This window comes from Neocloeon triangulifer, unplaced genomic scaffold, assembly GCF_031216515.1.
Source record: "Neocloeon triangulifer isolate White Clay Creek 2 clone unplaced genomic scaffold, ASM3121651v1 ptg000009l, whole genome shotgun sequence".
Classification (NCBI taxonomy): Eukaryota; Metazoa; Arthropoda; class Insecta; order Ephemeroptera; family Baetidae; genus Neocloeon; species Neocloeon triangulifer.
In genome coordinates this window covers 5,325,024-5,347,451 of record NW_026775551.1, presented here as the reverse complement: position 1 = coordinate 5,347,451, position 22,428 = coordinate 5,325,024, and the positions used below count along the sequence as shown (strand labels likewise).

At 36.5% G+C, this 22,428-nt stretch overlaps 5 protein-coding genes across 5 annotated transcripts; 1 reads left to right on the top strand and 4 right to left on the bottom strand.

The window, feature by feature from the left end:
- Window positions 1–78: 78 nt before the first annotated feature.
- LOC132195518 (uncharacterized) lies at window positions 79–10,580 on the bottom strand. Its single transcript, XM_059617563.1, has 19 exons — window positions 10,259–10,580; window positions 10,073–10,142; window positions 9,797–9,936; window positions 9,320–9,502; window positions 9,037–9,230; window positions 8,534–8,630; window positions 8,426–8,478; window positions 8,181–8,364; window positions 8,026–8,104; window positions 7,933–7,973; window positions 6,880–7,053; window positions 6,741–6,810; window positions 6,286–6,574; window positions 2,091–2,284; window positions 1,697–1,937; window positions 1,380–1,622; window positions 1,022–1,189; window positions 394–963; window positions 79–271 (listed from the first exon to the last, which is right to left on the bottom strand). Coding segments are annotated over exons 1-19 (3,045 nt in total). The 5' UTR covers window positions 10,261–10,580; the 3' UTR covers window positions 79–218.
- Window positions 10,581–10,670: 90 nt separating this feature from the next.
- LOC132195111 (uncharacterized) lies at window positions 10,671–18,560 on the top strand. The gene is made up of 6 exons (XM_059616871.1): window positions 10,671–10,945; window positions 11,103–11,183; window positions 16,162–16,298; window positions 16,394–16,736; window positions 16,797–17,103; window positions 17,162–18,560. The coding sequence occupies exons 3-6, from the start codon at window positions 16,199–16,201 to the stop codon at window positions 17,864–17,866; spliced, it is 1,455 nt and encodes a 484-aa protein (XP_059472854.1). The 5' UTR covers window positions 10,671–10,945; window positions 11,103–11,183; window positions 16,162–16,198; the 3' UTR covers window positions 17,867–18,560.
- LOC132195292 (uncharacterized) lies at window positions 11,750–12,906 on the bottom strand. Its single transcript, XM_059617196.1, has 4 exons — window positions 12,698–12,906; window positions 12,423–12,637; window positions 12,210–12,251; window positions 11,750–12,148 (listed from the first exon to the last, which is right to left on the bottom strand). Exons 1-4 carry the CDS (start codon window positions 12,876–12,878, stop codon window positions 11,951–11,953), a joined length of 636 nt encoding a protein of 211 aa, XP_059473179.1. The 5' UTR covers window positions 12,879–12,906; the 3' UTR covers window positions 11,750–11,950.
- Window positions 13,217–15,513, bottom strand: LOC132195226 (protein O-glucosyltransferase 2-like). The gene is made up of 8 exons (XM_059617071.1): window positions 15,377–15,513; window positions 15,143–15,325; window positions 14,883–15,073; window positions 14,616–14,830; window positions 14,316–14,560; window positions 13,950–14,187; window positions 13,585–13,884; window positions 13,217–13,524 (listed from the first exon to the last, which is right to left on the bottom strand). Exons 1-8 carry the CDS (start codon window positions 15,382–15,384, stop codon window positions 13,405–13,407), a joined length of 1,500 nt encoding a protein of 499 aa, XP_059473054.1. The 5' UTR covers window positions 15,385–15,513; the 3' UTR covers window positions 13,217–13,404.
- On the bottom strand, window positions 18,040–20,235 carry LOC132195112 (cysteine desulfurase-like). The gene is made up of 11 exons (XM_059616872.1): window positions 20,017–20,235; window positions 19,841–19,905; window positions 19,645–19,761; window positions 19,447–19,587; window positions 19,203–19,395; window positions 19,015–19,149; window positions 18,803–18,960; window positions 18,610–18,748; window positions 18,424–18,556; window positions 18,280–18,369; window positions 18,040–18,222 (listed from the first exon to the last, which is right to left on the bottom strand). The coding sequence occupies exons 1-11, from the start codon at window positions 20,153–20,155 to the stop codon at window positions 18,159–18,161; spliced, it is 1,374 nt and encodes a 457-aa protein (XP_059472855.1). The 5' UTR covers window positions 20,156–20,235; the 3' UTR covers window positions 18,040–18,158.
- Between the last annotated feature and the right edge of the window lie 2,193 nt (window positions 20,236–22,428).

The following is a 22,428-nucleotide window of genomic DNA, read 5'->3' as shown; positions in this document are numbered from 1 at the left end:
ATTGGAAAATTTGAAGGGCAGGAATTCCACATTTTTTTCTCCAATGAGAAAATAATTTTACAATAATAAAATAATGTTCTCAAAAGTTAGATCGGTGAACAAAATTTACATAAATTGAAAGCTAACGCTAGAGGTTTCGTGAATAATGTTTAAATAAATGTAATGTCCTATATCATATTGAAATATAAAATCTCAATTTAAGAAAAATGCTTCTCGTGTCATTTTAAAAGTCCAAAAATATCATCCAACAGCGAATCAACTGCGGGAATATCTGAAACAAAACAAAAAAGTGTTTAAAAGAAAATAATTTTTTAATTCCTTTAATTTTTTTGTAGTTATTATAGATATTTATTAGTTGCAAAAAATAGATATTGTAGATTTTGTAAATTTTACCTGCAATTGGAGAGTTGGAAGATTCATCATTAGCCCTATCAACTTCAGGAGTAGGTTGTATTTTTTGTTTCATCTCATTTATAGTAGTCCATTCTTCCAGGTACCAATAGTAATTCATCCTGAAGCATTGCAGTAATCTTTTGCGAGACAAATGGAATTCTTCCAAAACGTTTTTGGCACACTCGGACACCTCTTCTTCTAAAACCTCATCCAGCAATACTTTCTCCAAAAACACATTTGCTTTTAGAAGGTCACTTGACGTCAGGTTTTGATTAACATCAAGAATTTCAGTGGCATTTTGGGCAGTCTCAAAAACTTTGCTTAGTGATTTGACAGCGAGCTTGCAAGCATTGAAACTGGAGGTGCTCAAGACATTCATGATATCCCTCGTTGTGCTGGCAAGAAGCAGTCCTTCTTCGGCCAAAGACCTCAAGAGATGGGGCACTACTAAGAGTGCCGAGTTATCCTCGTTGTACAAGACAATACCTTCTAAAATGACTCCAGGCCGAAGAAGCTCCTTTGCTCTTGACGCCAATCTTACGTTGTTGGAGAGGACACTTGATTCCATACCTAAAAATGTTATCAGCATTAATATAGTGGTATTTTATTAAAATGGTTAAATTTTAACCTGCCACAGTTGCATATGTGCCTAGGGAAGGAATCTCTAGAAACTCGTAGGGAAGTCTCCTAATCTTTGTGAACGGAATGTTTTTTACGCAATCTCCAAAATCAAAGAAGATCAAATTTACAGAGTCTTCTGTACTACTTGTGATATAAGCTCTGTACCACAAGTTATCTGGAAATAAAATATTTGATAAATTTCATAACATTTAGTTTTCAAGAAAATCAGCCTGCATCACTTAATTTACCACCCATGAATCCTAAATTGTTAAATTTATATGTCAATTTCAGTAAATAATCTCAAATTTTTCAAAGTTTTAAATAAATTAAATACATCATGAAAAAAAAATAATAATAATTGTTACCATCATGCTGAGCTAGACATAGTTTGCTTTGAGGCACATAGCAATTGATGTGGAGGGAGTCAACATAGTTCTGGGCCATTTCAGGAAGCAAGCGAACAACAGTGTTGAAGAGAGGGCTCTCAGTTTTGCAGCATGTTAATAACGTGCCACACAGCTTGCTCTGTTTAAATTGCAAAATTGTGAGACGCAAGAGTTCTCCTTCAGGCAAAAATTCTGTCTCTGGGATGAATGAAAGAAGTTGAGCTGTAATCAAATAAAATTTATTTGGAAATCGAATGCAACTTTTCGTGAAATAAATTATTCAATATATATCATACCATCAGCCAATAAAGAATGATCTTCAGGATTTTGCCATGAATGCCTAAGTTTTTTTTTCAAATTCCCATTAACATGGCGTCCAGTCTCAGCCTCTTCGAGGATAGATTTTCCACTCTCAGTGATTTTGTGAGTCAGTTTGGCTCCTCTGCTGATTAGATCATGTAGATAGAGCATCGCCTCTTGGGACATAGGGATGTCTTCAACACCATCCAACTCTACCAATTTGCACCTTGCTGGCATCTGCAAAAAATATTTAAAATTAAAAAAAAAAATGGATTGCTGTGCTTGCTTTTGCCAGGCATGCAAATAAAATAATTAACTCTTATGCTCTCTGCACCTCTGCAGGTCACAAGCGCAGTTGGCATGCAAAAATTTTATAAATATGTTATTTACATTAAGCATAGCATCAGGGATGGGGAAAATCCTCTTGAGCGTCACTAGCTCTTTCCTGCCTGTATCTACAAGATGCACTAAACAAGATTCAACTGAAGTGTGCATTTTGACCTGTGCCCTGTGGTGCTGCCAGTTGCCCACCTTACAGCGCACAATGACAAAGCTTCCAACTGATGGTAAGACCTCAAATGGATCTAAAATTATAATTAATGATAATATAGTTAAAAAAAATACATGAAATACTGTCAACAAAATAAAAATATTTCCTACTGGTGGTATATTATTTAATTTAAGAGTTTGGTAGGCAGTAATTCAGAAAAATTAAACAACTGGGATTACAAGATTGAAAAGATTAATTTTTTATTGTTCTCCTTGGAGAGATTACAATTAAGATCATACTTTAACACTAAATTATAATGCACATAAAACTACCAAGTATTACAGTAAATAACACCGACACAGGTTGTTAACAATTTGAAAGAATAACATGAAATCTACGAACAGTAAAAATAATTATATCAATTTATCAATACAAATACAAATGCATGCATATTTCAATTCAAACAATTTGAAAGAATAAAATGAAATCTACGAACAGTAGAAATAATTCTATCAATACAAATGCATGCATATTCCATACTTAAGTTTTTGTTGTGATTTTGTGCCGAACAGCAAAAATATTGCTCTTATCATAAAAGCAGGGCAAAATAATGTTCTGATAATCTAAAAAAAATCAAGGTTTCCGCAGTTTGCAAAAATTAATATTGCAACCTCCTTCCCTCAATTATATCAGATCACACAGTACATTTTATGAGCCTTAGTATAAAATTTGTGGCCTTTGTAGTGGCGAATTCCAGTCGTCAACATTGCTACCCCATGTTCAAGATCTAAAAAATGGAAGTTTCCATTTTCAACCTCTGCCAGTACTTTTTTGTGTAAGAGAGGGTAGCAGTGCTTTCGGTTGAGTTTCTTAACTTTTCTTTTATTTGTAATATCCGTGACCCTGACACCCCCTTCTTTGGCTTTCTTGACTACCCTTTCTTTTTCATTTTCTTTTGGGTTCAAGAAGTATATTTTTCCGCTACCTCTCAAAAAAGTACGAAGGGGAACAATTCCAAAGAAATTGTCTGGAGGTGGTGCTTGATCAGAAAAGTTGACGCAGAAAACGAGAAAGTTTTTTAACGTAACAGAGCCACACGAGTGCCATTCGTCAAAATCATTGATGGAGTCGTACAAATTTAAATATGTTGAACTTGGATTGCTTTTTTTCTCTTCTACAATTCCCATAAATTTTTCAATCAAGATTTGGAATTTGACATTTCCAAAAGTTTGGGCTAAGCAGTAAATTTTATAAATCATGTAGAATTCGCTGTCAAATTTAGTGCTAGCTCTTTTTCCATCCTTGCACAAATCGCCAAAAGCTTGGGGAACGTCACCCAGAGAAAATCCTTTTTTAAGAGCTTGCAAGTCGAATACTTCGCTGGCATTCTCAAATCCTTGGAAGCGCAATTTCCACTGAAGGGCCGTGAGAAATTTATTCCATTTCTTGTTGTCATCACCAACAGTCCCATTTTGAAGTTGGTTGTTGTCAAGATTTGCAAGCACATGGGATATTGGTGAGCTTGTACTCGGGCCACTCTCGGTGAAATTTTCACTCAACTCTTGCGAGGATGGTATGTCGATCATCTCGACGGAGGCCATGGTTTAAAATGAAGCGAATCTAGAAACAAAATAAAAGCACTATTTAATAATTTTGAAGACTGAAGGATTTTAAATTCTGATAATGAACGTCAAAACGCAAAATAAATAAAAGGAGAAATCCACTCCGCAGATCAGTCGCAATGTATTTAAGGAGGTGCAAGCAATGCGCGAAACGCGTGTGCTGACTTCAAATAGAAAAAAAATTAATGTATGCTTGTGCTTCCCACCGCTAGGTGGTGTATGAATGTTCTTTTTGTAGTGCTGCTCTAGCAGTGCGTTGTACGCAAACGCGAAAGAATTATTATTAAATAGGCAAGTTTTTATGGCCTCTAACAACAAGTAAACGTAGCTCACTGAGTTAAAATGGTAGAAGTAAAAATAAAGGCCCGGGTTCGATACTACCAATCGGTGCACTTTTTAAAGGCAAAAAAACTTTAAAGCAGCGGCAAACAGAGTAAAAATTATTAAATGTTCGCGATAAAAGTTCACTGAATCAGTCTTAAAGGAGGGAAAATTGTTAAGAAAAATCCCAAGTACCTAGTAAAATGTATGTTGTGTGGAGTGTAGCAGAGGTCCTCTCTCTTTGGTGGCACAATAACTACTGAGTTGCTCAGTTGCTGTAGAGGGCTGAGGAGTGTTGAATGAAAATGCGCAAGCAGCAAATTCATATGTAGACAAGAAAAACTGTCTGTGCTGTTGCGGGTGTTAGTGGGTGGACTCGTAGAGGTGAGCCTGAAAGAAAAAATACTAAGTTAAGAAAATTTGGCTTCGAAATACAGAGGAACTAACAAACACGTCTGCTCTGGTCAGAGGGTGGATGAAGACTGACAAAAATTATTAAAATTTGAGGATTAGCTTACCAGAGCACAGGGGAAGGCAGTCCGTCCTCCTCGAAGTCGAGCTGTAGAATGAACCTGTCTCACGCGTTTAAGCTCATATATATAGGGACCTTGATAGGTACACAAAGAATTTGAGCAAGCGCACAAACTCGCTTTGAAAAGATCTCTCGTAACCAAGCACAAAAAACTCTTTATTTCCAAAAGCCGTCACCAACGCCCAACGCCGTCACTCAAAAAATTGGATGAAACCATCCCCGCGTGAGCAGCCCGTACAGAGACCGGGCGGCATATTAAAAAAGCAAGGTAGATATGGCTCAACTTCCTATACAAGGTATGCTACGCCGCCGCTCACCGCTGTTGGGCTGGTTGCTGTCGCTGATATTATTGTGATTATTGTACTAATTTTAAAATATTTATATTATTTATTAATTATGAGCGTTGATGTCGCAGGAATTTAATTAAAAATAAATTTTATATAAAAAATTATGAAAATAAAAAAACGTACTATTTCAAAATTCTGATAAGTCAATTTTTTTTATGAAATTTATGATCGTCAATTAGTAATTAGTCAGTTTCAGTAGCTATAATTGTGTATAGATTTATATTCTATGTTGACACTCTGTCTCTATTTAAAAAATAGCGTGGCCTAAAAAATAAAATATTATTTGATTTGCGGATATATCTGCATACCTAGCAGTCTCTCCTTAAAAAGCAGCAAACGCGTTATTCAGTTTTCAACATGCTATTAATTTTGGACCCCTTCATTTATGAAAAAAAAAATAATAATAATAATTAAATTAAAAAAACAGCGCCCTTTTTAAGTCAGGCAAGATGAGATTGCCCGCCAAGCTAATATATAAGCTGGTAGAAAAAGCCCATGACCAGATATTCAGAAACGTGTCGCGATCTGTAACGTGTATTGTCGCCATGTAAAAATCCTAAAGACCAGAAAAGCTATATAATTTTTTTCAGCATTAGTAATCGGCCCCCCACCAAGCACAAAAATCTTCTACCAACCCTTTCAACACTGCTCGCAATATGGTATAGGCTCCACCCTCGCCGGCCGGCCGGCCGTCCGCATCCCTTTGCTCTCCCTAAAGTGTGATGACAAGAAACCGGTAGTTTGTATTACTTACGCCCTACTTTAACTACTTAATTCTAAATTATTTAACTTGTATAGAGTGTAATGTCAGAAGTCGCTTGCTCACAGATTACTTTCCTTCTTTATTAACTTCCCAAAACTTGATACTTTATCAGTCGATCAAGTTTTTTAAGCAACAAAATTTGCATTAAATTACTTTTTTAATTCTTGAATTGCTTCAAAACATATTTACCACGCACAATTAAATGATCCCAACAATAAATCTAAATAGTGCTTTTAGACGGAAATATTAAATTACTTAAATTATAAGCTCAGATATAAGTTATTTCAAAACAAACCCCATAATCTCTTTTCTCTAACTATTCTGCCTACCCTCTAAGAAAAAAAGAGATTAGTTTAATTTAATTCATTCATTGCATACGGTAAAACTTTTATGATTTAACTTATTGAATTTTGGGTGTCGTCTTGTGATCAATAAATTGTCAAAACCACACCGAGTAATTTGAATATGAAATATTAAATTTATATTTTTGGTTCGGGCATTCAAATTTACCTGAATTTGAAGCAAAGCAGTCAATGTCCAAGCTCAGCTGAAGGTGTTGGATGAAGTTGTCTGTCAAACCTAAATAAAGCATATTGGAGCAGCAGATGTCCGAAAGAGTCACTTCTTCGCTTTGACCACTTGTAATGGGAAGCCGAGCCGCCAGCTCTCGTGTAATGTTGGGCACGCACCATGGCTCAAGTTTTACTTGGAAAACAGTATTTGGTCCAATCAACACATTGCCAAGCAGTTTTCTATTGTTTGTTATTTCCATGCAACTTATTAACAAAGTCTTGTGAACCTGCAACAATACATGTGAATCGTTTTTATTTTTGACGGAACAATTAAGTAAATAACTGACACAATAATTTTACTTCAATAACTATAACTTTGGAATAAGAAATGAAAAATAACGTATCTCAAAATATAAATAAAGCTAAAAATCATATTAATTTTCAGATACATACCACAATATGGTCCCACCAACAATTTTGCTCTGGGATGTGCGTCATATAGACCGTACCAACAAACTGGGTTCTAAGAATAAAAATGTTATTTAATTGACGTTTGCTAAAATTGCTTATATTTTTAATGATTAAGACTTGCCTTTCAAGATTTTGCTCAAAGCATGAGGACACGGAAAATTTATGGCAAATTGAAAGGTCGCTCTTATTGTTTGGGTGCAAGGTGCAGATAAAAGCCACTGGTTCTCCAAACTCTTTGAAAATCTCATCTACAGTGCACTCAAAGACTTGAACATTTTCCTTCACAGTTGTTTCACTAAATAAAGCAGGAATGTATATCATTATTTGTGTTTAAGGAAGTATACATTGTTATATATAATTTACCTTTAATTATTAGATAATTGCAAACTGCATTAAGTGAACAATAAAAATAAAAAGCATTAAATTAATTAGAATTAATCCTCCTTAAGATTTTTTTTATTTCCAAGGCATGCATTTTGAATCTGTTAAAAAAAGGGGGAACCATGCAGAATGGCAATTAATTAATATATCAGCATTATATACATTTGTGGAAATAATATGTGTGGCTTATTCAAAGTGCACATGCTTGTTGTGGGGAGTTTTCGAATTTTTGCGAAGAATTGATTGTAGATTAGGTGAAGAAATGTTCCGCGCTGGGGGAGCCAAATCTGTGTATAGTTTGTATTTGTTGACACCTTTGTTCTCAAACAAATGTTTGGAGAAATATTGCCTCTTATGATCAATAAATGGTGTACTAAAGCTATGTTGGGACTCGATTGAATCAGCTTTTCTATGGGATGGATTGATCATGTTTAGCGTTGTCGGCACTTTGATTAAATTACAGGGTGTTTTATCAGTTTTAGAAGGCACGACTGGCGCACGCTGGGAGTGAATTATAACTTGTATTGGCTGCCCATTAAAAAGGCGGTAATCCAGATCTCCAGTGTTGATGGAGATCAAATTTTTTGTATCACGTGGTTTATCTCTTATCTTGCGCGAGATAAAGCTCAACTTAGTGTTTTGGTTGCAAGCAGGCAAGTTTGAATTGCTCGCATATAAGGCTGGCACATGCCTACGAGGTAAAATCTCACTAATAATGTTCTCTTTTGTGGAATGGCATGCAGAAATACGATCTACTGATGCGCATGCATTTAAGGAATGGCGCAATACAGACCAGCTTTGTAAGGGTTCACCAACGGGCTTCTCGTGAGCATCCTGTAAAATTAATTGTTTAAATACACAATTTAATTTTATAAATAGAGGAAACCATTTTGCTTTGATTTGTAGGTGAAATGTTGAAAATCTTTGCAAGTTTTCTAGTCCACCAACTAGCCACTGCTGCTTTGCTGTAAGAAAGGACATAAATATTTTTACGAATCAATTCATTTTTGCAAATAAGCAATATATTTTTTTTCCACATACCTCCTCTTGTCGCAATTACCATGAGAATGCTCGGAAAACAAATTGTAGCAGAAGAGACTGCAGAATCGTTTTCCACAATTGGAGCAACAAGTGGGAGTCACTTGCTGACAAATCCAGCACAAACCAAAACAGCCACTCTCGCTGGTGGCAAGCAAAGCACTTTTGCTCATTGAATCCAAGGTGGCTAAAAAAGAAAAAATCCACCTTGATTTATGTTACAAAATACACGACGACTCGCAGCCTACATTCTGGACAGCAGTAGTTAACTTGTTGAGAGTATTTTTGAGTGCCATCGGAACTGAAATTAAATTTTTTTTAGAATGAAATTAAAATTAGAGACGCTGACAATATACCTTTCCAACTTCTTTCTTTCTAGCAACTGACTGTCAACCTCAACTTCACCCTTTAAATTCCATTTGAGGACATCATTGAAGTCATCATAGTATCCTCCTAATTAAAAAAAAATCAATCATATTCAAAAAATATTCAACTTCTTCTTGATTGTGATTATTTATTATTTCAGTATACTTAGATAATATTTTGAAGAATAAATTATACATTGAATAATTTCCTATTACAAATTCCTGGATAAAATGGATATTGCTGCTTGTTCAATTTTCCCATTTGCATTTTCGTACCGTCATTTAAAAAATTGCCCAAAAATGAATTTTACAGGAGCAAGAAAAACCTTCATTACTTCTCATATGGGGGTCATTAGTGAACTTAGTAAAATCAAAAGCATCAAAAATCATGAAAAGTTATGCAAAATAATTTTATGCCAGCAATAGTCACTCAACATGTCCTGACAAAAATTCAAATGAAAATATTGCACGCACGAGCAGAAATATAAACTTACTCAAATAGTCGCCAAACGCATCTACAGATTCATCTCGGCCAAATTCAGCACCTCTCGTGTATTGAATCAAACCATTCATCAAGGGTCCTTGGATATAGCGATTGGTTCCATCAGCATCAGCACAGGTGATGCCACTTGGAGGCAGTTTGTAGCATCGTCCAACAACTGTATCAACTGTCTTTGGGGTTTCATCACTTAAAGCAGTAAAAATAATATTACAACAATCAGCTCATCCTATAAGCGCTTATAAATTGGCATTTTAATATAAGTTTTTAATTTTTACCTTCCGTCAAGCTGCTTCGTAGCACTATTAAAGCCAGAAACTTCCTGAAAATTAGCAGGTCCAGAATACGACAGATGTTTTTTGTTGCTTGCTTCAAAGCGATCCAGTTTCTTATGGCCTAGCTCGGAATCAATTTCCAAGACTGTATACTTTTTTGATTTCAGCAGAAACTCGTCCGCTAAACTGGAAACAAAAAATACAAAATTCAAAAGGACAAGTAACGATGTAACATATAATTCAACTTTTCACGCCTTTTGCAACTCTGGCGCCTGATTTACGATTTACTAATATTCTCCTGACCATGTACATTATTCTCGATTTTCATAAATATTAGGTCCAGATGAGATAAAAAAAAATGGGGTCCATGAGCATTGTCGGCATAGAACTGGGCAAACTATACACCAATAGCAGACTAAAAAATATTCAAAATGTATGCTATGCTCTGGCACTTATAGCGCATTTAATGGCTTGGGCTACCTTTGATCAGTAAACTCCAGGATAGCCCATGTTGAATAATCAAGACATTCGTTGCTGGACTCTTGCTGCTGGGGTTGATGTTGGTAGCAGTGAAGTGGCGGCGCCCCAACAAGTTTTGTCGCAGCATTGAATAAACCAAGCTGAAATAATAATTATTTAATTAAATACATTGATACATATAAAGCATAAGACGTATTAGATTTAAAAAAAAACTGTGACATTTAAAAAAATGTGAATGCACTTAAAATAACATAATACATAATTTTTATTACAAACCTCACTGACTTCTGCAGGTACTTTACTAACATACACCCTGGAGGTTTCATCAGATTTCTTGGCAGAATACCTAATGAAAAATACAGACAGCTTTGTAAATTACCGAATTAATTAGGATAAAAGTTTTTGCGGCTTTTGCGCAGTGTGTTTAATAAATGTAAGCCCAGGAAAAATATGAATACGTACATTTTGATGAATTCTTGAAGAAACTTTAAATTAGAAACTGTTTTATCACTGATATTCAATGTCTGAAGATAAACTGGTTTCAAAAGTATATTAATTAGTGGTTGATTGGCGAACAACTATCAAAAGTTCGCTTTATTCTCCGCAATAAATTGAACAGCGATCATATTTTATGTACCGGGAGGACATCTTCCTAAAATAATGGACGCGGCCGTGGCTTCGACGCTTTGAATCCAATGAAATGAGCAGGAATCCGTCCGCCGTCCGCCGCTGTGCAATAAAATGCGTTTTCCACTCGCTTTCGACTTTGTTGTTACTTGTTCACTTTTCTCTCCTTCTCGAAATTCTCTTCTCTTTGCCGTCTGCGGCGTCTGCGCCTCTGCGGGTGTGTTTTGAGAGAGGGGAAAGATGAGTAGACCAGCGATGAACAGTGGCAGAAGTTTCATGTTCCTTGCACAAAAAGAGAACGAATATCGTTCAAGGTCGCGACACACCGAAGAAGACAAGATCGGGTGGATTTGGTGTTTAGGTGGAGATGGACAAATAACGTTGCTGGTTGCGGGCAAAATAATTGTCTGCGTTTTCCGAGTGTTTGTGATTCTTGCTGAGCGATAATTAACCAAATAACAACAGAAAAGTGCGTCGCAGAGTCCAAGAAAGTTTAGAATTTTATTCATTCTTTCCGCTCATGTAGGTTTATGTTATAGTGCAGCTTAATTGAATATTAATTAAAAATAAATTACATTATTACATAAATAATCGCAATTTTTTCCGCTCTCTCCAGCAAATTAAAACTTAAAACATAATTTCGGATAAGAAAATAATTATCAGTATTTTTATGTTCTAGCTGGGACGTGGACTGTTTCAACCCTGTGTGTCAGGGTCCACTGTAAAAAAAGCTTCTGCTCGGATGGGAAAAAATTTGAAGGTACGTACAAATATACATATCCAAATACATTCTGTCTCAAACTTTATTAAGAAACGTAAATTTGGTATGAAATTCTATTGTTTCCCACGCAACCATTTCATCTTCGATGACGTATAGGCTTGTATGTAATTGTATCAGTTTGTTTGACACAGTCTCAAATTAAGTGTTGCTCGAAAAGTAAAAAATTAATCATCTCCCGCATCATGATTAAATTTATAAAATGATTGGAAAATATTTAATTAGCGGTGCTAGTTTGTTTTACAAATATGTTAACTGATAAGAGAAATAATGTTGAATTATGATTATGTATTACCAATTAAATCATATGTACCAAATTAATTAAAGTATTAGGAAATTAGGTTTATGTCTTGTAATGTCTAAATCAGTCTAATTATTACTATCATAATTTTATGGCCTAGCTCTATCAAAATGTAAACGGTTCACGTCAAATTTTTGCATATTTAAATTTTAAAAAAAGTCACTTAAAAAATAGATTCATTAATTTTACTCTCTATAAAAAAAATCCTAATATTCTTACCAGCAAATAAGAATATGAATTTGGGGTGGTTTTTTTTTTAAATGAAATTTTATTTAAAATTTACATTCACACTAATGCCAAGCTCAATATACAGATTGCAGTTAAGAGTGCAAAGGACAAGCTGTGGACAATTATTTATTATGTGGAACTGCAACAAACAACAATTAATTTTAGCCACTTTAACATATAATTAGAAACTTTCGATTCAAGAAAGTTAATTGTGAGCAAATTAGTCTAGAGGGAAATTTTTCTTCAGCCGCTCTTTGGGAATGTATTGCGCGCCGTCGAAGCCATGGAAGATTTCGGACACCTTTGGGTGTCTCACCTGCGTCGCTTTTAATACATTTATTTGCCTCTGAGGAACATAGACTTCTTTTGAGTTGGGCTGTCCTAGCAGCACTCGGTAATGGGGCTCTTTTCGTAATTCCTGGAAAAGGAAAATAGTTTATCAGAATTGCCTGGAAATTTTTGAGTTAAAAAAAACTTGCCAAATTCTTTCCATACTTCTCAGCCAGCCAGTCTTCAGGAGCCTGAAAAATATATATGACGTTTTATTTATGAAAATTATATCAGAACCAGATCAATTCAGATCATCAATTTTTTTACACGAGAAAAAAGCGAGACATTTAAATTTTCTACTCGAACAAATTATTATTATTTTTTCTTGCTGCCAAAAGCGTTCTTCAAATGAAAATTGTTACCCTTGCATAGAGGTCCCATGATATGATAACGCCAGGATTCTCGAAATTATCCACTCGGACCACCTGTCCTATCCTCAGCTTCAGGTAGTCCGGTCTGTAGGGTCGAACGTCAGGCGACTGGCCGAAGAAGCCTTTAGACATCCGGTACATCTCCACTTCCTTTGCCGGACACTCTTCATGGTACAAATTGTACCGACTAGTTTTCCGCCACAAACCTGAAACGACAAAATCTCTTTAAGAGAAATCTTAATAGTTGATGTGTCGATGGACATTACTGCGAACGCTGTTCAAAGACCGGAAATACCATCGACGCCACCAGTCAACGCCGTCAACAAGCAAACGCTTAAAGTGGACCAGTTGTTCCTTCAGGGTTCGGTCAGGGTCTCTGAGGTCCCACGCCAGCCATAGCTGCAGGGGTACGCAGAGGAGCAACCCCACAAGCACGACCCGCGTCATGAGTCCACGTCCCTGTCCGTCAATACAATCTTTAAATTTACCGCTCCTGTTTGTAAACATATCTATGGCGCGAAATCTCAAAACTTTTTTCCAAAATCATGCCACACAATTTTATAAATTTCCAATTATCAAATTTCATGCACAATTTTCTTTAGTATCATTTTGTAATTTAATGTTTGTTCGAGAGATTTTTGGCTATGAATAGTAAGAGGTTGGTTCAGAGCTTTATTTTATACACTTCGGATCTTTTTTTTTGTTGCAAATAATATTTTTTTAAATAGCCTTCATATCTTATACATAAATTAAGTATTTTATTATATATTTTTCTGGTATGGAAATATTTTATTTGAATAATCAGGACAATTTACTTCAAATGAACACTTTGATTTTATTTTAGAAAAATAATAATTCCCGGAAGGAATGAAATTTAATGAATTATCAAAGCTATGGAATGGAATGATTAGAGAATTTTGCTTCATTAAACATGACTATATCGAATAGTTTTGCAATGACGTTTAGTCCGAGTTCACAGTTCGTCCTTTGGCTCTTCTTTCCTCTGCAGACACTCGCAGTCACTCTCGGGCTGTGGAACTTTTTCCATTCCCTTTTGAACCTTGACCTTGCTGACTAAACGGTCTCTCATTTCCTGGAATGAAAAGTGTAAATAATGTGTTTTGTTGAAATGTGCGTGGAATATGTGACTCACTCTAAACAGCATGGCGTAGTAGCAGAAAATGTCCTTGGGCATCAAGTTTTCCTGGGTGAACATTTGGCCCTGCTTGGCTATTTTGTGCGCCTCGTCGTCGTGCTCCTGGGCCCACTTAAGTCGGTCCTCCACGTCGCTCAGATTTTTAGCAAGTGGCACATAATGAGTCCAAGGGTGCAGTTTCCCATAGAAGTGTTCGTAGTAGGGCGAGTCCTGCTTGAAAACGGTTGAGCCCCCGGCAAGCAAAAAGGGACATCGGTAGGCTGCCACTGTCCCGTCCAAATTCAGCTGATACTTGTACTAAAGAACCAAGTAAAATCATTCTTCCATTATTTGAATGGAAAATTATTTTTGAAAAAAATTACCTCGAAAAAGTCAAAAAACGAAACGTGTTTGACTTTTGGTCCGTAAATGTCTTCCAAGTCTCTGAAGAAGAAAAAGTTTGTCAGTGAAGCGTTGATCAGATCATGATGTTCCCGAGCGATTTTGATAAGGTCCAGTCGTTCTCGGCTCGAGTCTCTTCCGCGCCAAAAGGCCACTGGCTTTCTTTGTTCCCAGGGCATTGGTGTGTTTCCCTGAACGGACAGCATGTCAATCGTCACCCTAATGATTATTAAATAATCTGTTAATTTCCAGTTAAAAAAATATTTTATAAATATCTTTTTATTATTTAAATGCCAATTTTTCTTTTATTCTAATTAAATAAAAAAAACTTATAAATCCCAAATTACCTTCCCATGCACTCCAAAGTAGCCTCGGTCAGTTCATAGGTTGGGACAACAATGTCTATGGTTTCATCTGAGCCGCACCAAGAGAGCATAGGCACTTTCAGCTCCTCCAGCCTCACCAACGGCCAGTCACCCAAATTTACAATAAGCTCAAGATCAGGCAGCTTCACTTTCCTTGCCATAGAAAGCAAAATGTTGTCCCAAAACATCTTAAAGCCCACGTGAGCGCCTAGACATTTCCGATGAACCTTGAAGTTAAATTAGTGAATTATCTTTTCCTGCGACTTGAAGATAAAATTATACTTCATTGTTTTTAACAACGTAGTTGCACACACTCATGCTATTTGGCCGGTCAAACCTTTCCCAGGCTGCAGCCCTAAACTCGGAGTAGTTGAGAGCTGGGAACATGTCGAGATCATCCAGGATTTGTTGATCTGTGCGCTGGGGACAACCAAAGTCTCTCATCCATGAGTCAAAGTCGTCCTCTGGACAGTTGCATGTCTCGGAGTGGAAGGGTCCTTAGATATAAGACATTTAGCCTGATTAATTTGAAACTAAATTAAGTTTTACCGTGGAGCTTGTAAGGCGATTTAGCGACGGGCTTCCCGTTGTAGGAAACATTTATTGTCATGTGTTGGCAAGATTTGTACAACTTGTAGCGGACAATGAGGGAACCGTCTCTGACGTCCAGCACTTCCTGCCACAGTTTGCAGTCTCCATCAAATTTGATTTCAAACTTTCCATTTGGAGATTCGTGAATTCTGAAAATTAAATTACAATGTTATTTTTAATAATAATAATTCGTTCGAATATGAAAATATATTTGTCACCTTTTCCCTTTGGAGTCGTGCGTCTCTATGAAAAAGTATCTCGCTGGCAGCACAACATTGGGTATCAGTCCTGGCCCATAAACTTGGCACTTGGAAGGGTCTACGCTATCAGCCTTAGTTTCAGTCACAAGCAGGGGGAAGAGGAAAATAAACACTGTGCAAACGCAGGAGCAAACGCCGGTCCTGGAAATTTGGAATTTTAATAAATCCGACGCGGGATATTATAAAACTTACTTCATCATCAAGTTTAAATAATCTATCTTGATGACTGTTCTCCAATAGAAGGCAGTCCAAACTCTCTATACGCAGACTAATACAATAAATTTATTTGTCACTGGAATAAGCTTATCATGCTCCAAAATGTAAACAAAGTCCAGCCTGCGCGCATGCTTCAGGAGGGAGACCCACTCCTGTTGCGCTGGTCACATAAATCTGGTTTCCGCAGGCGTTTTCATGTATACCAAAAATGAATGAGCTATTTAGTTTGTAACTTTGAGTGAATATAAGGAACAAATTATTCCAATGAAGTAACAATATATTTAACTAAAAAAAATAAAGGGGAGTTATATATCATGCAAAAGGAAATTGAAGTTAAGAAAAACAATGCATAAAATTTAAAAAAAATTAAGAGATAATTTTTGTTGGCAAACGATTTAAAAGAGAAACTAAAGTATTAGAGGAACCGCTAAATTTTTTAAGACTGAAAGTTATTGAAAAGGTACACAGTCATATACATTTCTCCATTTATCCACTAATCAACAACTCATAATGATAATTTTATTATTGATAATTATGGAATAATTTTATGAATTTTCTTACATTTTTCAATTAAAATTTTCTTTTGATTATCGTTGTTATTTATTCTTCACAAGTCAAATTAAAAAGAGTAAATTCAAAATGTGAAGAAACGGCAACACATCTGAAAAACAAGTTTTGCCTCAAGAGAGGTCCGCGCCGAGATATTATATATGGTACGTCCTCAAGCTAAAACTTTTACCACTTTTTTCATTTGATTGCAGGATTTACCAACGTAGATCAAAGATAGAAAAACCTTTGATGTCGTTTTTACTTAAAGTTCTTTTAGAGCAATTGGATAGGGCTATGGATAACGGAGGATCTGTTAATCTAACTCTTGGTGTTGCTGCGTTAGGACTTGGTAAGTTCAGTTTATTTATACTCCTCTGTTGAAAAATCAATTAAAGTCATCCAAATTTTGATTTTAAAATTTTTATTTTTTTCGAACGCTTAAAGGAGAAGAAGAAAAGTCTACTTTCCTCACTCATCTATTTACGCAGTGCAAGCGCCTACGAGGTGAACTCTCCTTCCATGATTTTACCTGCTTGCTTCACAGCAACACCGAAGAGTTTGATTTGAGTTATGTGAAGCACCATGAAGAGGATCAACTGCTGGGGCTTTTGAGACTAAAGTCGCCTCTGATCAAAAAGTTAACTCTGCACGCGCCGACTGCAAAGCGAGTGCCGTTTTCTGCAAACAAAGTCTCTGGTTTTCCACACCTGCAAATTCTCATCACTAGCAAGTACTTTTTGACCGATTCAGCATTGGATCAGCTGGCTGAAGAACATCCTCAGCTAAAGTGAGAATTATAATAGAAATATAAATTTTTTTTCTAAACTTAAACGAAACAAAATACTAGGAAAATTTTCATTGGATTTGATGGAGTTTCTCTGGAAGGCGTCAAGAGTCTGTCAAAACTGAAGCAACTCACACATTTGTCTTTGTGTACAACACCCAAAAAGGAAGACACAAAATCCGACTACCAGTACCTGGCAACCGTTTTGTTCAACTCGCCCAAATTGGAGGTGCTTTGCACCTGTGATGCCCAGCGCTTTTCAGGAATGCTGCAGGAATTTAAGGAATTATACGGCTGCACCACTGATCTCAAATTCACCAAAATTGAGATTTTGGACCATGTTCCCTACCCTCCTTGCAAACTTCCAAACGTATTTTTTTCCTGCTTTTTGTTGCACACACTTTTCAATATAATTTTTCCATACATAGGTTCGAGAGCTAGTTGCTATTCACCCTGTCAATCTGCGTCAGTTTGATCAATTTGAACTGATCCAGAAATTAACTATCAGGTCAGCAGTCCCCTTGAATATTGATCGGTTTCTCAGAAATATAGGCCACCAACTAACTCATCTGGAATTGATCCATGACAAAGTATCAACAGCTGTCACTATTGACTTAGATCGACTGACAAGATGTGTTGGACTGAACTTGGTTCACCTTAAAATTGAGGGTGATTGGATTTTTGAAACTCCGAGATCAAACATCCTGAATTTCAAAAGCCTGAAGAGCTGCATCATTTGTGTTGGCTGGGACACTTTTCCACCAGGATTTTTGGCTGCCATCATTAAGCTGCCTGTGTTAGAGTGTTTTGAGTACTGTGCAAACAACAAACTGTCCAGTTTTGCAAAGGCCATGAATCTTTCTTCACGAGGGAAATTTGTCAAAAATTTCAATCTCAAACAAGTCAAACTGGAGAAAATCAATCCAAATAGCCCAGCAGACATGAATAGTCTTCTAAAACTGCTCGAACGTTCTCCTAACTTGCAAAATCTTGTGATTTTCACTTCCAACGCTCTGGAATCTTTGTCTCTCCATTTCAATCTTATTCAAGCCCAATACATAAGCCTGTTTCCTCGTCTGACTGTGAGTGTGCACCCCACAGCAGAAGAGGAGGCTCAGATTTTGGGTACTTAAAATATTATTCAATTATTGTGTCTCACCATCAATGTAATCATATACTATGATTAATGAACACAAAATAATTCAGTTTTTGTTTGCCCTTCCTTATTGTTAGTTTAGTCTTTTCACGCTTTGACATGTTGGATTTCTTTGTATTAAATTTTTCTTTAAAATAGTTGAAGCAAAAATTAAGCTTCCAAATAAATTTTTTAATTTTCTTCTAAAGACAATTTAATCGTTTGCATTAGTTTTCAACTTAAAATATATTATTATATGATGAATGGATTTTTTGAAAGTCTGAAGTGTTTCAATGCTGACTCCACTTGATGCTCTTCAGATCGACTCCATCTTGGAACATCTCCCACAAAGGGCTAAACAATGCTCAAATTAAAAAAAAAAAAAATTGCAGCTTCTTGATCATAATTTACCTCATTTCCCTCAGTCTCGTAACTTGCTCGATGCACCGTTCAGCTGTGTAGTCCACTTCCTCCTCTGTTGTGAATCTCCCAAAGCCAAATCTTCATATTAAATTTAATTAGTCGAAAACATTTAAAACCATAATAATTCATTACCTGATAGAGGAATGTGCCAGGTCTTCGTCTGCACCAATTGCACGCAGAACGTAAGAAGGTTCTAACGACGCTGATGTGCAAGCGCTGCCACTTGACAGGGCCACGTCCTTTAGGGCCATCAGTAGTGATTCGCCTGTAAAGACCCTCCAGATTATTTGACAGAGACTTATTAATTAATTTCATTACCTTCAACATAAGCAAAAGACAAGTTAATGCAACCGGGGTATGTCCTCACCGGGTCACCATTTCTCACAACTTGCGGCAGTTTAGCATAAATTTTCTCAAGCAGTCTGTTTGAAAGTTTGGTCATTCTCTCGTGGTCATACTGCAAAAAAACAAGATTATGTTGAGTTTTAAATATCCAGAATTGTTTTCAAACCTCCATCTCTCGTTGAGCAAGAGCACAGGCAGCACCAAGACCGACCACTAGTGGAGTTGGGACGGTGCCGCTTCGCATTCCTCTCTCTTGGCCTCCGCCGCTTTGAAGTGGCTCTAGACGCACCCTTGGTCTGCGCCTCACGTAAAGAGCACCAACACCTTTGGTAAAATTCAATTTTAATTAGAAAATATGGCATATTTAAATTCAGCTACCTTTAGGACCATAAATTTTGTGGCCACTGATGGACATCAGGTCAATGTTCATTTTGTTAACGTCAAGAGGAATTTTTCCTACAGCCTGAGCTGCGTCCGTGTGGAAGAACACCTTCTTGGACCTGCAAAGCGCCCCTGAAAAATTGAAAATGAGCTCGACCGTGAAGTGATAGATGAAATTTTCAAACCTATTTCCTCGACAGGCTGAATGACGCCGATCTCGTTGTTCACCGTCATGATGGAAACTAGAGAAGTGTCGGGAGTGATCTCGCTTTCAAGCTGCTTCAGGTCAATCAACCCACCCTGACCGACAGGCAGGTAAGTAACCTTGAATCCCTCCGACTCCAACACTCGGCAAGAGTCCAAAACACATTTGTGCTCCTGAAATTTTATACGCTTTATTTAAAAATCAGTCCTTCTGACTTTATTTACTGTTGCTGATGTGATGACGTGTTTTTTCCTCGAACTGTAAAACCTGGCAACACCCTTGACGGACACATTGTTGGACTCTGTAGCCCCAGAAGTGAAAATAATTTCGCGAGGATCACTAGCGCCAATCAAATCCGCCACTTGCTACAATAAAATTTCAATTATTATAGTTATTTTTTTTGTAAAACTTATATAACACACTTTTCTTGCGATCTCCATGGCATCTTCACTTTCCCATCCGTAAGCATGTGTGCGGGAATGTGGATTGCCATAGTAACTAGTCAAGTAAGGCAGCATCGCATCCAAAACTCTTGGATCCTGGGTAAGAAATCATTCATATTTTTAGTTGAATGCGTTTAGCTATCATAACATTATATGCAAATTTGTTTCCTCTTACCATTGGTGTTGTGGCTTGTGCGTCCAAGTACAAGGGTCTGCATCCCTCAAGTAGATTTTTCTTGTCTGCAAATTTTGATGAAGGATCATAAGAGGGGCAATTAATAAGACTCCAGCCCCGAGGCCAGTGTTTTAAAAAAAAGATGAGCAATTTAACTAATAATAAAATAATTTTACCTATTTTATCTTTAGCCGGTGTTACGTAATTCCTTTGAAATCCTCCTGTGCTATTCGGAAGGGCGAACTTTCTGTGGAAAAGGGTGCAGCAGAAGCTTTTGTCCAAGCTCCTACCCATAAACACCCACAAACGCGACATTATCAATGGTACACGCTGCGGTACTGTATAATTGTTTATGATCTTTTCGTGGGCTTCGCGGAGTAAACAACACGCGAAATTCACCTGACTGAAGTTAGCGATAGCGATAGCGTTAGCAGCGACGGAAAAAAGCAGGGTGCCAACCTAAGAAATTTGGAGGTTGATTCAAACACAATATTAATAGTTTAGGTCAAAACCCACCCTCTCAGTAACAAGTTATGTGGCTTAAAATGTTCTTCTTTGACCCTGTTATCATTTTTCGACGTAAAAAACATTTGCATCCCCATACCGGAATTAAATTAAAAAATAACAGATTTTCACTCTGCACTTTATCCGTGAAAAATCAAAGTTTTCTAAATATAACTAAAACCCACCTTCTCACGGGGTTCATATTCACCATACTGACGTAAAAAATGACGAGAAACAAGATTTCGAGCTGAAAAACTTTTGCATGTCACCCCTTCATCCCCTATTTTCAATTTTAAAATTTTGAGGGGTGGTTTCGGTCAAAACCCACCCTCTCAGTAACAAGTTATTTGGCTTAAAATGTTCCTCTTTGACCCTGTTATCAGTTTCAAATGTAAAAAACATTTGCATCCCCATACCGGAATTAAATTAAAAAATAAAAGATTTTCACCCTTCACTTTATCCGTGAAAAATCAATGTTATCTAAATTTAAATAAAACCCACCCTCTCACGGGGTTCATATTCATAATACTGACGTAAAAAATGACGAGAAACAAGATTTTGAGCTGAAAAACTTTTGCATGTCATCCCTTCATCCCCTAATTACAATTTTAAATTTTTAAGGGGTAGTTTCGGTCAAAACCCACCCTCTCAGTAACAAGTTATGTGGCTTAAAATGTTCCTCTTTGACCCTGTTATCAGTTTTCGATGTAAAAAACATTTGCATCCCCATACCGGAATTAAATAAAAAAATAAAAGATTTTCACCCTGCACTTTGTGCGCGAAAAATTAATATATTCTAAATTAAACTAAAACCCACCCTCTTACGAGGTTCATATTCACCATACTGACGTAAAAAATGACGAGAAACAAGATTTCGAGCTGAAAAACTTTTGCATGTCACCCCTTCATCCCCTATTTTCAATTTTAAAATTTTAAGGGGTGGTTTCGGTCAAAACCCACCCTCTCAGTAACAAGTTATTTGGCTTAAAATGTTCCTCTTTGACCCTGTTATCAGTTTCAAATGTAAAAAACATTTGCATCCCCATACCGGAATTAAATTAAAAAATAAAAGATTTTCACCCTCCACTTTATCCGTGAAAAATCAATGTTATCTAAATTTAAATAAAACCCACCCTTTCACGGGGTTCATATTCATAATACTGACGTAAAAAATGACGAGAAACAAGATTTTGAGCTGAAAAACTTTTGCATGTCATCCCTTCATCCCCTAATTACAATTTTAAATTTTTAAGGGGTAGTTTCGGTCAAAACCCACCCTCTCAGTAACAAGTTATGTGGCTTAAAATGTTCCTCTTTGACCCTGTTATCATTTTTCGACGTAAAAAACATTTGCATCCCCATACCGGAATTAAATAAAAAAATAAAAGATTTTCACCCTGCACTTTGTGCGCGAAAAATTAATATATTCTAAATTAAACTAAAACCCACCCTCTTACGAGGTTCATATTCACCATACTGACGTAAAAAATGACAAGAAACAAGATTTCAAGCTAAAAATCTTTTGCATGTCACCCCTTCATCCCCTAATTTCAATTTTAAAATTTTGAGGGGTGGTTTCGGTCAAAACCCACCCTCTCAGTAACAAGTTATGTGGCTTAAAGTGTTTCTTTTTGACCCTGTTATCAGTTTTCAATGCAAAAAACGTTTGCATCCCAATACCGGAATTAAATTAAAAAATAAAAGATTTTCACCCTCCACTTTATCCGTGAAAAATCAATGATATCTAAATTAAAATAAAACCCACCCTCTCACGGGGTTCATATTCACCATACTGATGTAAAAAATGACGAGAAACAAGATTTCGAGCTGAAAAACTTTTGCATGTCACCCCTTCATCCCCTATTTTCGAAATTTAAAATTTGAGGGGTGGTTTCGGTCAAAACCCAACCTCTCAGTAACAAGTTATGTTGCTTAAAGTGTTTCTCGTTGACCCTGTTATCAGTTTTCAATGTAAAAAACATTTGCATCCCCATACCGGAATTAAATTATAAAATAAAAGATTTTCACCCTCCACTTTATCCGTGAAAAATCAATGTTATCTAAATTTAAATAAAACCCACCCT